This window comes from Crocuta crocuta, unplaced genomic scaffold (assembly GCF_008692635.1).
Source record: "Crocuta crocuta isolate KB4526 unplaced genomic scaffold, BGI_CrCroc_1.0 scaffold7, whole genome shotgun sequence".
NCBI classification, from domain to species: domain Eukaryota; kingdom Metazoa; phylum Chordata; class Mammalia; order Carnivora; family Hyaenidae; genus Crocuta; species Crocuta crocuta.
Window position 1 is genome coordinate 9,419,218 of NW_027531904.1, and position 14,889 is coordinate 9,434,106.

The 14,889-nt window shown below is 50.7% G+C and overlaps 1 protein-coding gene across 1 annotated transcript in view; it reads left to right on the plus strand.

Annotated features, from left to right (window-relative positions):
* MEX3B (mex-3 RNA binding family member B) overlaps positions 1–947 on the plus strand; it is a 1,088-nt gene extending 141 nt beyond the window's left edge. The window contains exons 2-3 of the mRNA XM_077774281.1: positions 51–229; positions 280–947. Of these exons, the coding sequence (XP_077630407.1) occupies positions 51–229; positions 280–947 (847 nt within the window). The remainder of the gene's footprint in view (positions 1–50; positions 230–279) is intronic.
* Positions 948–14,889: the final 13,942 nt, after the last annotated feature.

Below are 14,889 nucleotides of genomic sequence, written 5' to 3' on the forward strand. Positions count from 1 at the left end.
CGGACCCCAGCCCCGACCCTCTCCCCCGGACCCCTCCGCCGCGCCTGCAGGGCGCACGGCGCGCCCCGCTGGATCCTGGCGGCATCTCCCCAGCTGACTTTTTCTGGGATTCTGGGCTCCGCTCGGGACGACCGCAGTCACCGGGGGAGGGCCGGGCAGCCAAGGGGCCGCTCCTCGAGCGCCTCGCGGGTGGACCCCGCTTCCCGGCCGGTGGCGCGGCCCAGGGTCCGTGAGGGAGCCGCCCCCTTTCCGCCCAGAGCGCGTCCTGCCGTCCCGCAGCCCCCGGCGCGGGCGGGCCCAGGTCTCCGCGGTCACCCCGGGTTAATGGGCGTGTCTGTCTCTCTCTCCCACTCCCTCCCCTGCAACCCCGGCTCCCAGGTTGTAAAATCAAAGCGCTGCGGGCCAAGACCAATACTTACATCAAGACCCCGGTCCGCGGGGAGGAGCCTGTCTTTGTTGTGACGGGCAGGAAGGAGGATGTGGCCATGGCTCGGAGGGAGATCATCTCGGCCGCCGAGCACTTCTCCATGATCCGCGCCTCGCGGAATAAGAACACGGCGCTCAACGGCGCAGTGCCCGGGCCGCCCAACCTGCCCGGACAGACCACCATCCAGGTGCGCGTGCCCTACCGCGTGGTGGGGCTCGTGGTGGGGCCCAAGGGCGCCACGATCAAGCGCATCCAGCAGCAGACGCACACGTACATCGTGACGCCCAGCCGAGACAAGGAGCCGGTGTTCGAGGTGACCGGCATGCCCGAGAACGTGGACCGCGCGCGCGAGGAGATCGAGGCGCACATCGCCCTGCGCACGGGCGGGATCATCGAGCTCACGGACGAGAACGACTTCCACGCCAACGGCACGGACGTGGGCTTCGACCTGCATCACGGGTCCGGCGGGTCCGGCCCCGGCAGCCTGTGGAGAGAGCCCACCCCCAGCNCTCATTTGTAAAACGTCATTTTTAAACAAAGGAACTTGCCAGGACGTCTGCGTCGAGAGTAGCCTGGGAAGCCTGTGAACCACCTGAAATGCATGCTCTATAAATAATAGGAACGGCGACATCCTAGTCATGATAGTTTTTACACTGTACTTAATAGGAAGCTTCCAGAAGAAGAAAACCCCACAAGTTTTCCATTTTCTTAAAAGTAGGAAAAAAAAAAAAAAAACCCGAACAATAATTATGATGATGAAGATGCTGATGATAGTGTTTATGGGACCTGTGGACTGTTTTAAGCGTGTTCGCCTTTGTGGCTGGGTTCCTACGATGCTGATTCTAGAACACAGTGGATCCTTTTTGAATGTTGTGGAAGGGCCGGGAGTTCCTGAGAACCCAGATACTGCAGCTTTATAAAAGTTAAACAAACTGTAACATATCTCTTATATATTAAAAACGTTTAAAAGTTTTAAAGAGAAATTGCATTAATACAGATTGAAGTATTTTATTCTTTTTTGACTTGAAAAATTATATTTCATATTGCAAAGATGTTTACAAGTATTTTAATTTAAGTTCAGTGAACTTTTTTGTAGCTGGGTTAAATCTTTTTATTTTAGTATGGCCTTATGGCAAAGAACACTGTATTATTTTAATAACCACACAATTGTGACGGAATTACAAAACCATAAAACGTGTAATGTTTTGAACAGTATTCTGTTGGGATGGAGATTTTATAGGTTCAGACAAATCTTCCAGATCTGCTTCACCCAGCATATTTTCTATTCAGTGATATAAAGCATATTTTATTCTATATTATTACAAAAAAAAAAAACGGAAATGTATAAACACATCAAAAGGAAATGTTGATGCTTTCTAACATTTGTATAAATAGAATTCAGTGCAAGCTACAAAAATTCTGTTGGGCCACTATAGTTTTAGTATTCCTATTTTAATACATTTGTTTACCACTTGTTTATGTATATGTAGGTGACGTTACTTGAGCTTAAATGTACTTTACTGAGCAAAGTTTAAAAAACAAAGTATATTTTATTTTATGATAAAGGGCCTTTAACCTCATGGTCAAATACTAATATTATATTTGCTGAGACAAGATTTGAAATTGTATCAAGAGTTTTATTTTTCTGACATTTAAAGTTCTACATAATAAAGGTAAAACTTAAGTAATGGTGCTACTTCATTTTTTAAGTATTTCTATATAAATAAAATATTGAAGAAAATCTACCTTGTGTGATGACTTGGTTTTTGTCTTGTTTTCTTTTAAGTCCCTAGGAGCCCACCTGTGTAAGTCGCTTTTAAGTGACTAGTGAAAATGTATACATTCCCGGCGTATGATGTCGGTATTTCATCAACAGAACGGACTCTCAAATTAGGCCAGAGTCGTGCCGAGCGGGATGTATAGGTCATGGGTAACCGTATTGTTTTAAACTGCCGGTTTCTACCGAACCAGGGCTCCCTTCTCCGTCAGACAGTAGGCGCAGGAGGGCCCAGGGCCCACGATACTTTTCAGGGGCCCAACAAAATGTTTGCTTTCTTTTAAAATTAGAAGAAAGAAAACCCAAAAGGAATGAAATTCTTCAAAGGAAATGTCTTAATGTTCAGGTCCACAAGAACCTATTAAGATTTCCCTGAAACGTGAAGCAAATGAAATGTTGAAGGTGTTTAAAGTTACAGCAAAACCACATATTAATGTTGATATTATTATGCAGGAAGGAGCCCATGAAAGGAGAGTAGCTGGAGCGCGGCGAAGTTCTGAGCCCGCCCTGCCTGGCCCCTGACTGTGGCCCCGTAGGGGTACAGGGCGCCTAAGGGCTGTGCTTGCGGTTCAGGGTTTCCACTGAGGGTCACTTCCTTGGGTGGGGGTAGCCCGGCCGCGACAGGTTCTGCTTGCAGACGACCTGGCCGGGTTTGGGGACCCGTCTTTAAGAGGCTCCGGCTAAAAAGGCAAACTAATTGGCGTTGACAGGCTGAGGGTGTCAACTGTTGATTGTTGTCTGGGAGAAGTTTTTGTTTGCTTTTGGCAGAGCACACCTGCTCCCTGGCTGTGGGATTTGACCCGAACTCTGCCTTCTAGAGGGTATTTAGACAGGACCAGGCCATGCAATTTCCAGCAAACTTTGCAGCGAATCTGCTGTCCCTGGGGAGCGGTGTCTGCCCAGAACGTGACACGCATTTCTTTTAATCCCCGCCGATGGGTCACATTTAGCAGGTGAGTCCAGACATGTGTATTCAGTGGTGGTTCCTCTTGTGCTTTTGTTTGTCCAGGAGTTTAGCAATGGCCTTCATCGTTGCTCCTGATTTGCCTGGTGTCAGGGGTGCTGTGTAAAGGCAGGAGGCTGGAATTTGGGGTGGGAAGGGAAAAAGGAGTGGCCCGGCTTGGGAAATTTCTGGCATCATCTCCAACCTCTGGAACGTTCCCAGATGCTGTTTACCCCCTTTCCTCTCCCTCAAGGCCTGGGGGTTGGCCGAGGCCTGGCAAAGGAGCAATGTTATCGTCCAATCCCACCTTTCCTGCTAACTGTTCAGAAATGCCTAGAACAGGACCGAGATTCTTTTCACACTTACCTCTTCAGCCATGTAACTGCTCTCCTGCTTTAGCAGAATGATTACAGAGAAGACCAGGGAAAAACCAAAGCCCTGACTGAGTTTCTCATGGGCTCTTACACACAGAGATGTTCTTGTGGTCCATATGCTGCTTTGGAAAATAAAAAAAGATCAGACCTTGATGAGGCTGCTGACATAGCCTCGAGTGGCCCATAGACCTTTGCAGGGAGAGGGTCCCTTTGTTGGCGTGAAGGTTTGGGATGTATTAGTAAGAAACGCTGGTTTCTTAGAAGAAAGAGCTTTCTTTTAAGCCATTGGTTTCCCCTGCTGGGCAGGCCCTGGTCACCAGCAGAAGATGCAGAAAAGGCGAGTGGTATCGGATGACGTTAGCTTTTGGTCCAAGGCAGGCCTTCTGCCCCATTCCCCAGGTCCCCCAAATGACAACCCTAGGGGCGGCCACTGGCTGCGCAGGTGACAGTCCTCCAGCTGGAGAGGGTGACGCGGCCGGTCCTTTCCATGTCCACTCTGTCCCCTCTGACATGTTTCTGCAGCCACAGAATTACAGCTAACAGAGGGCTTCCCCTGTCCGCTTTCTTTATCCGCACTAACAGTGCTCGGTGGGTTCTGCGCACCCCCTTTCTCCGCCCCCCACCCCCCGACAATTTAGGCAGTCTCCGGGGACGTTTTGGGGTGTGACAACCGGAGTCGGTGCCCCTGGCACCTAGTGGGTCGTGGCCAGGGGTGCTGTGAAACGTCCCACAAGGCACAGCAAGGAACACGCAGCTCAGGGTTTCAGAAAGCCTGGTGTAGACAAAGCAAACGTATCTTCCCTGCTGTTTATGCTCTGCCTTGAAATTGGTGATAGTGCTTTGATGTTTGGATGCATCGAGACTGACCCCCGGCGTGTTCTGGGATCCTCGCCTATCCAGGGTCGCTGCTGCGATGTCAGGAATGTGGTCCGGGGCTGATGTCTGAGCGCTGGGCGTCAACACGAAGGGACTCCTTACGTTCACCAAAGAGTGGTAGATTGCGCCCAATTAAAAATAATAACGCGTCCATGGGATGTTCAGGGCGCTGTCTCTTCCATTCTCTCCCGTGAGCCTTACCGCGGCGTGAAGGAGGCACCACTGGCATTTTGCAGTGCCTATTTGTGGTAAAATGCAAATACTCGAAATGCAGTCTGCACAAACACAATCCCGGGTTTTCTCACTCGGGCTCGCACTCTTCCTGCCTTGTCAGGCTGAAATAATTTTATGGAGAATTCTGGGAATGGATCTGTTGTCAGCAGCCTTTCCCTCCCCCTCCAGCCTGGGTCCCAAGTTGCCTCTTGGGAAAAGCTTCTTTATCTTCAGTGAATTTCAGATACTAGGTGAGCTAGAGCTTGTATCTCGTTAGCCTGATCTTTCCAGAAAGATGGACAAATTTGCCCCCTCTCAACGGGGTTTGGAGCCTGCCGGGCCATACAGCGCTGGTAGCAGTTGTCTTTCAACCTTTGGGGGACAAGGTAACCTGGGAAGAGGTGGATGGCTTCAGTCACTGTCACCTTCAGAAGGTCGTTCCCTCGCCCTCTAGGGAGCAAGGGCCCTTCTGATGCTGAACGTTGCCTACTGTTTGCCTTCCTCCCTCCCCTGATCCAGTAAAAACCTGCCTTTGCCCCACTGGTGATAAGTAAGGTACTAAAGCCCGCCCCCCCCTGCACTGTTGAGGCCTCCCCTGCCTTCCAGAAGAGGGGAAGTGAAGGGGGATGGGGAGTTGAGCACCCCTTACGTGATTGCGATAGCCTATTGAGCCGTCACTCAGAACCCGGCTTTGTGCCCGCCCAGCCCAGTGGCGTGTGCATGAGTAAACCCATTTCAAAGATAAGGAGACTGAGTTGTTGAGAGGTTAGATTACCTACCTAAGGCCTGGACTAGGATTCTGCCCTGGGTCTATCTGAGTCCAAAGCTTCTATCTTTACCGCTTCAGAAAACCGGCTTTTCTAGGAGGGCACTCATTCATCACGTAATAGCCAAGCGTGGGGATGATGGTCCTTTCTTTCTTCTTTTTTTAATGTTTATTTATTTCTGAGAGAGACAGAGCACGAGCGGGGGACGGACAGAGAGGGAGACGCAGAATCTGAAGCAGCTCCAGGCTCTGAGCTGTCAGCACAGAGCCCGACGTGGGGCCCGAACCCATGAACTGTGAGGTCATGACCTGAGCCGACGTCGGCCGCCCAACGGACAGAGCCCCCCAGGCGCCCCTTGGGAATGATGGTTCTTCCTTGACGAGAAGTGTAACTGATTTGAAAGTGGGAAAGGGCTTAGTTCCAGCCATGACCCAGGCCACACCCGCACGCCGATGCCGCCCGGGAGAACCGAGGCCACAAACGGCACTTCGTGGGACAGAGACGTTTCTGGGCCGTGTCTTCCAAAGCCTCGTTATTTCCTGGCTGTTTTGTGCCCAGTCGAACAGTAAGCATCAAGCGAATTCTCTAATACATTCTTCCCACACCAAAAATATATATATTTGATAAGGACAAAATGAGTACAGGATACTCTCTCTAAAACAAACAAGCGAAAAGCTCCATAGAAATGTCACCTGGGGGCGCCTGGGTGGCTCAGTCGTTGAGCGTCCCACTTGGGCTCAGGTCACGATCTCACTGTCTGTGAATTCAAGCCCCGCGTCGGGCTCTGTGCTGACAGCTCGGAGCCGGGAGCTGCTTCCGATTCTGTGTCTCCCTCTGTCTCTGCCCCTCCCTTGCTTACACTCTGTCCGTCTCTCTCAAAAATAAACATTAAAACATTTTTTTTAATTTTTAAAAATTTATTTCTGAGAGAGAGAGAGAGACAGCGTGAGCAGGGGAGGGTCAGAGAGAGAGGGAGNCAGGGGAAGAGTACAATGTATCCAACTGTTTGGTCTTCAGAACGTGAAGCTCTTCCCTCGTTTCCTCCCATCGGCTTCCGTTTCTAGGGCGTTTGCCAGGCCTTGTGGGGTCCGGGCATGGCCTGAAACGGCGTGAGGGGTCCTGCCCGCCCCGAGAGTCTGCAGTGCCCCTTCGGTCAGGATCCCCTGTCTTCACGGGAGGGCGNGGGTGGGACAGGCAATGGCTCACTTCCTTCTGGAAGTGTCGGACGCGTGGAGGCCCCCTTTGGGGCTCCAGGACCCCGTGCCTCCCTCCACGGCAGCCCTCGCCAGCGCTCTTCACAGCTGCTCCCTGGTCTTCCCGCCGCCCACGTCTGAGGACGTCATGCCCTCCACCTCCGAGCCCCCAACACCTCGTGCACAGCCCGCACGGTGCTCCGCACACACTTGGAGAATCGGGGGAAAAGTCTCTTCTTGCGACACCGTGCACGGCCGTCACTAGGGGACCCGTTCGGTAAGTCCTGTCACCGGCACGGCGGAATCCTACACGTCACAGCGAACGGAACGATCCCGTTGGGGGCTGTACGCGCGAAAGGCAAAAGCCAGGATTGTCGCGCCAGCCAAGCGTTCGGTGCATGGAACAGGTCCCGGGGCCATCACGAGGGGTGGCCTCTGAGCGGGGTGGTCCCCGCCTCCTGGCGGCCAGGCCCTGGGGGCCTGGGGGCCTCGGTCCAGTAGCCCGTAAGGAATTGCGAGCTGCCTGCAACGAGAAAGAGCAGACACTCCCTCGGCCGGACCTTCCGACGAGACCAGGGCCCTGGCCGGCGAGCGGACGCAGCCTTGCAGCGACTGGAGGTGCCCAGCTGACAAGTGTCTGCGTTTTCGGGGACTTTGTTATGCAGAAATAGAAGACGATACAGATGTGCAATTAGCTGCTGAAAGCTGTCGTCCTTGGAGAATAAGATGGATATTTGGGGGGGGGGGATGACAGACACTGGCTCTGCCATTTACTAGCTGTGCAACTTGGGGGGAAAGGCTAAACTTCTCTGTGCCTCAGTTTTATCATCCATGAAATGGGGACAGTAATAGTAATGTACCTCAAAGGGTTGCCCTGGAGAGCATTTAGGATAATGCAGGGCTATCTATCACCATCTATCAATCTATATGTTTGATATTATTAGTTTTTCATTTTGACCTTTGGGTTTTTTCTACCACGCAATTATATTATTTTCCTCTGTCAAAAATAATTTGAAAATTTTAAGGTAGATTGCATAGCAGTGTCAGGCAATTTTGCCTGGGCCAAATCTTCTACGTCAGAGCATTTTGATGGACAATGTATTTTTTAAAAGCGATACAATGCTATTATTTTATTTTGCATAGAAGACGTTATACTTTTCAAAATGCTTTTGTTTAAATGACCTCACAGCAATCCCCTGAGGAGGCAGATAATGTGCATATCATTATTACCCTGATTTTACAGCCCAAGAAACGGAGCTTAAATGCCTTGCCCGACGGGGAGTTATCGGTAAAGTGGGGACTAGAGATTTCTGGAAACCAAGATCTTTCTAAGTACGCCCGGTGCAGATATGCGGAAACGTCCTGCTTCTACAGAGCACCCAGAAGTGACTCCGATGCATCATGAGGACATTTAATATATTGCCTACTGAAAATATCTGACCCTACCACGTATGGGTTTAGAGCCTAGTAAGGCCCGTTACTCATTAAGCCCACGACGGCCTTGGCTTAACGCTCCCTCATAATAACTCAGGAGGCGCTTCGAGAACAGTGCACGGCAAGAAAACTACCGCTGAGGACCTCCCAGGACTCGGATACTTGGGGTTACTTATCACAGCCACGCAGGCCGTCCGGGGTTCCTCCAGGAAGGGCTCATTCATTCAGTCCCATTTCCTGCTTTGTAAATTGCTTTGTCCCTTGAGATGCCCACGTGAGGGGAACCTGGAAAAGTGGCACAAGATGAAACTTCCTGGATCTCCCCTTGAGAATTAATACCTGAGGAGGAGCCTGGGAATCTGCAGTTTAACAAATCCCGACGAACCGCAGTAGGGGGTGGTTACTTAGAGATGTGCACTCGTACCTTAGACGACTCTGCGGGATCCTGTGAAAAAGCAGGAAGCCTCTGCATCTGCACTGACGTCACACCATCTCCAATGTGTACGATTAAGAGACAACAACGAAGAGGTATTATGGCACTTAGGGTATGAATAACAGACCCCACGTATGAATGAACGTGGCTCCCGTACAGCCCCCCGGGATTCCGCGGTGAAGCCTGGCCGGGGACCCACCGGGCCGGGGAGCTCTGGCGCCCCTTCGGAGACGGCTCGGGCTGACCCGGACAGTGGAAGGGAAGTTTGCAGAAGCGGCTGAGACAGGGATGGTCGAGGGCCCAGAAGGCTGGGTTCAGGACTTTGGGGTGTGTCTGGCAGGCTTTGAGGGGACACAGATTTCATGTTGTGTTTTGGTAGCCGGGAGCCGGCAGGCCTGGGCCGGCGCCAGGACGGGCTGGGGGCGCTGGTGAGGAGCCCCGGCCCCGATCCTGGAGGCAGATGGCTCAGTGTGAGAGCAGGGGAGCATCTGGGATAACGCGAGGGAAGAGGAGAGCGTTGAAAGGACCTTGCGAAGGTGACAGACTGTCATGTGAGATCTCTGAAGTGGGACCATTTGCAGCCACAACAATGGCAGATTCATACGGTTCCGCCTCGTAGGATTGACAGTGTGGTGGCAGAGGGGATCCGTGGGGAGCGATGATGGGCAGGGTGATCGGGGACTTGACGTCCCCGTGGCTAGGTCACCGTTATTAAAAATAGAGGCACAAAGCCGTTGGAGGGGTGACTAAAAGGTGTGTCATAGAATTTTAGAGCAAACGCTTTTGCTTTCTGTTTCATGAACACATCTTGTGTGTTTGCAGATTTGTGCCTTTGCCCGGACCGTTCATTCCCTCGGCCTAGGACATGCGTTATTCTAAACTTTTTTGGGGGGAGACAGAGACAGAGCACAGCAGGGGAGGGGCCGAGGCAGAGGGAGACACAGCATCTGAAACAAGATCTAGGCTCTGAGCTGTCAGCACAGAGCCTGACGCGGGGCTTGAACTCACAAACCGTGAGATCATGACCTGAGCTTAGCCTAGTGAGCCACCCAAGCGCCCCGTGGAATGCATTACGTGAAAAAACAAAGACCCCAGTGGAAGCGTGGTGAGGCGGAGAAGAGGAAGGTCTACCCAGAGTAGGTTTGTGAACTCAGTGCGCAGGGGAGAGGGGGAGAGGGGGAGAGGTTCTCAGGGATGTGAAAGGTGGAGGGAAGCTTTCACGTTGGGTGTGGTTGGAATGGGCCTTTGGACAGAGCAGCTCCCTAGGGAACACGCCATTTTAGGAAGATGACAGTGCTGGCCGTAGGCAGGACAGGACAGAGAGATCAGTGAGCCAAGGTTGAGGCGGCGAGGGTCCCCGGGCCGGGGAGACCGCAGCTGGGTTGGGAAGGCCGCGGCAAGAGACCCCGGGCTTCAGGGCTTGGCGGAAGCTCGTGCCAGAAGGAGACAACTGTAATCTGGTTCCACCTGCGTCGATGCTGGCGCTGTCTCTCCCCCACCGTCTCCGCCTTCGCTTTACTGATCGAGTCACATTTCCTTTTTACGGGACAGCCTGCCCCCATCAGAGATGTGAAGATGCTGACCACGACGCCCCAGGTCTCACTGCCATGCCACCCCCTTAGGGGCTTTGCCTTTTCGGGAAATGTCGTGCTTTGGGCGCTCACGCTTAGCTCCCAGACTCGGACCTCACTCTCTTGCTGGCCGGGTGGCGAGGCCGCCCGTTCCCAAGTCAGCGCCCGCGCCGCCCATCCGGGCTCCGTGCCCATCGCTTTGGCCTGTGGCCAGATCTGGGGAGGCCTGGACACCCCGCCCCTTGTCTGTCTTGGTGACAGAGGTGGTCGGAGGGGCCACGTTGTGGGTCCAAACACCTTAGGGCCCATTGGGGGGAAGTAGTATGACAGAGGCTGGAAACCACAAATAGGCTGGAGTCCAGAAGAGACTGTTGAACACATTTTTTGGAAACCACTTTATTGAGGCCTGATGGACATAACATGAAGTACAGTTTTATATATACATTTAAAGTAGTTCCTTCAAGGAATTTGGGGATAAGTGTATATCTGTGAACCAAGCCACCGTTAGGACCATAAATATATCCATCACCTCCCAAAGTTTCCTCCTGCTTCTATTAGTAGTAGTATTTTTAGTGAGAACATGACAGAAAATCTAACCTCTTATAAAATTTGAAGCATACAATACAGTATGGTTAGTATAGACACCATGCTGTGTAGCAGATCTCCAGAACGTATTTATCTTGAATAACTGAAATTCTCTACTCTTTGACCTACCCATCTCTCCTTCCCCCTACCCCTTCTTTTTTTATGTTTGTTTGTTTGTTTGTTTATTAGAGAAAGGGGGGATGAGCAGGGGAGGGGTAGAGAGAGAGAGGGAGAGAGAGAGAGAGAGAAAACCCCAAGCAGGCTCTGCACTGTCAGCACAGAGCTCAACATGTGGCTCAAATTCACGAACCACGAGATCATAGCTTGAGCCAAAGCTGGACACTTAACTGAGCCAACCAGGCGAATGTGCTGTGAGTGACCTCAAATAAGAGCTGCTCTTCAATAGCGAGTCTAGAGACATGGTTTGTATACAACTTGAAACAATTTACTTTAGGTTGATCTTGATTATGTATATTATGAAGCCCATTTCCAATTTTATCCTTAGGCAAACTGCATTTGGAAGCAGAGCAAAGACAGCCAGACGGCCTTATGAAGAGGTAGTGAGTATTAAGAATGGGCCCCAAAGTATTTGTATTTTTCATTCAAAGGTGTGTGTGTGTGTGTGTGTGTGTGTAGCTTAAAATGTTTTTTAGTTTTCACTAAGTGTGGTTTTTACATAATTGTTCCACCCAATGAATATATAATCAGATTATCTGAAAATCTCCATTGTCCATTTATGCATATACTGATCCTAATTCTGTTTGTGCATTTTCTGAGATTTCACTTCATTTTTTTTTTAAATTAAGTTTAGAAATTCTACATTTCAGGTCAAACACTTGCCACCTATTCTAAAATCACTACAGAGAATCAGAGTATTTTTTAAAAATTTTAATGAGAGGGAGAGTGAGAGCAATAGTGAAAGTGGGAATGAGAGAGAGCGAGAGACAGACAGACAGACAGACAGACAGAGCGGGAGCAGGGGAGGGGCAGAGAGGGAGACGCAGAATTGGAAGCAGCCTCCTGGCTCTGAGCTGTCAGCACAGAGCCCAACGTGGGGCTCGAACCCACGGACCATGAGATCATGACCTGAGCCAAAGTCCAACGCTTAACTGACCGAGCCACCCAGGTGCCGCAGTGTTTTTTTTTTTAATAAAAATTTTGTATTTCAGAGCATTTATTTACGCAGTCGAAGGCTGAAGATTTTTAAGAAGTGTGGAAGTGTAGCTTCTAAAAATTGGCTTGAAAGTTTTCTGACTGTAGCTAAGCTGTGGAAGCCAGGGACAAAACAATAGTAACACTTGAGAAGAGTAGTCAGAGATGAGAAGGAAGATTAAATGCCAAAGCCCAGGAGACACAAATAATCCACGAACAATAATTAAGAGGAAGGGCATAAACTAGGAAGCCCTGAAATACAAGATGTTGCGGACAGGAGCCAGGCCACATTGAGTGCGTCCCCAAGGGCTGCACAATGAAGAGTCTTGATCTAGACTCCGAAGCGCATCTGGGGGAGGGCCACTCACAAGGTGACCTGCAAGTGGTTTACCCACCAAAGCATGGTGAGCTGTACTGTGCATCAAGGGGAGCACACTTGACCCCCAGATTCAGGAAACGCGATATCCGAGAACAAAAAAGAATTGCTAACTACATCTATATGACATCTAGGAAAAAATAAACACATTCCTATTTTATTAGTAACTATTAGGATTTGCTCACCAGCCTATCTTATACTGGATCTGGCTGGTGTTAATTAAATATCAAAGACCAACAGTTGTTACTAGGAACCTTTTAAGACCCACTTAATATTAGTAGCAGCATTTTAGATCTTCTCTTGTATGATCTTGTACATCGGTGTGTTATTGTCATAAAAGTTTAATATCAAGAGCTCAGTCTTCACTAATACATAGCTAGGACTGTGTGCCAGTCAGATCCCAAATCCCTCTCCAAAGCCAAGATCAAAATGAATGAAAACCTCCAATCTATATTTCCCATTTAGGGAGAAAAACCACCTTAAATTTCACTCAAAAATTTATGAGAAGTTTGGGACAGAGTAAATGGTGGAAGGTGTGGGATTTCGGATTTACTGCCTCGATCCCTTGCCCTTTGCTCAGTAAGACTGGGCATTGCCAAGCAGCTCAGCTCAAGGGACTGGGGGGGCCGGGCGTGCAAGTTCTTGGTGGAACTTGGCCACATATTAAATTTCGAAACCAGAATAAAGTCCCTTCCAGGGCAACCCAATTAATCCTTCCTTAATGGTTAGAATAGCATCCAAACCAACCAGTCAAACTTAGGAGCTTCTCAAAATAGGGAAGTCTGCAGTGTTCTGGCGCACAGGACAGGAGGAACACAGGAACACACCCTCCTGGATGGCTTATCAAATCAGGTTCTGAGAGCTTCAAGGCCAGGGCAGTCCCTTAGGCAGCTTAAGCCTTTAAGAACGGGATGGCCCCAGAGGCCTGGATAGCTCAGTCAGTTAAGCATCTGACTCTTGGTTTTGGCTCAGATGAAGATCTCATGGTTTCGTGAGTTTGAGTTCCGCTTCGGGCTGCACTCTGGCAACAGGGAGCCTGCTTGGGATTCTCTCTCTCTCCCTTTCTCTCTCTCTCTCTCTGCCCCCACATGAGAGGAGGGGACTAAGCTCCTGCCTCTAGTAAGATGTCTGAGAATCTCTCTGGTTGTTCGGAGGTTCTTGATGGCCCCTTAAGTTCAAGTACAATGTCGTGGCTACTCTTAGAGCTCACTGAACAGCCATCCAGAGCAGGGAGCGTTTTCCAAATGTTGGATTATGTCACATGATTGTGGCGGTCACCTGTGGGGTGAGGCAGGGGTAAGGGCAGGGCCGGGGGCTGCGTCCTAGGGGACACGTCCAGTTTCAAATCACAGAACCCCCCCCTGCAGCCCTTTGCCCGGGCCGACAAAGGACCACAGGCTGAGTGGCTTACACAACAGGAATGTACGTCTCCGGGTTCTGGAGGGGAGAAGTCAGAAGTCACGGGGTGAGCAAGGCCAGCTCATTCCGAGGGCCGGGAGGGAGGACCCATCCCAAGCCTCTGTGCGCGCATGTGGACGGCTGTCTGCTCCCACAGCTCTTCCCATGGTCTTCCCTCTCCGTGTGTCCCTGCGTTCAAATTACCCCCTTTTATAAGGACACCGGTCATACCGGATAGTGCCACCCTGATGACCTCATTTTAACTTGATGACCTCTGTAAAGCCCGTATCTCCAAACAAGGCCACGCTCTGAGGTACTGGTGATTAGGACCATGAAGCATGGTTTCTCAGGGGACGTCATCCAGCCTCTAAGACTTCCCGCAGCGGCTGAAGCCGAGTTTGACAGGGTTACGTACGGATAGTCCCAGAGTAGTCAGGGCAGGGCTGGGCTGGCGGCTCAGAGACATGACCGGGGGCTCCTGACACTTCCACCACTTAGGTGATTGGTGCCTCAGGGTCCTGAGGTGGCTGCCAACCTCCAGGCTGCTGTTCTGTGATCCTTGCATGAAGAGAGGGGCGAGGCCCGGGGACCAGAAAGAGGCACTTTCCTGCAGACCCTTTGCCTTTTCACTCAGGGGTCACCTCTCGCTGGCCAGAACTGTCCATGTGGCGGGGAAATCAAATTTTATCAGCTGCGCATAGTGTCATCTTGAACAAAAGATAAAAGATGAAGGGAGGAGGGTAAATATTGGAAAAGTAGCAGTAGAGCCACTTCAAGAGCTGAGCCTGGGGGCTTCTGGGTGGTTCCATAGCTTCCATGTCTGACTCTTGATCTCAGCTCAGGTCATGATCTTGCAGTCTCTGGGACTGAGCCCCACGTTAGGCTCTGGGCTGGCAGCCTGCTTGGGATTCTCTGTCTCCCTCTCTCTTTCACAATAAATCAACTTAAAAAATTTTAAAAAGAGCTGAGACTGGATGGGCCAGAAATTTGCCAAAGTCATGGTTAAGGCTGAGGTCATCAGCCTCGTAGTTTAATGAGCTGGGCGCCCGGTTGGCTCATTTGGTTAAGCATCTGACTCTTGATTTCAGCTCAGGTCGTGATCTCACGCTCATGAGGTTGAGCCCCATGTTGGGCTCCTTGATGAGCATGGAGCCTGCTTGGGACTCTCTCTGCCCCTCTCCCGCTCATGGTGTCTCTCTCTCCCTCTCTCTTTCCCCCCAAATAAATAAATAAACATTAAAAAAAAATTGATCCATCTGAGCTGAGTAAGGACTGGTCTGTGGAAAGAAATGGGACCCTGAAGCCTAGAGAGAGAATGAACAGCCAACCCTTTGAGGACGGAAGGGTTCAAAATAGTCAACTTGTCACCG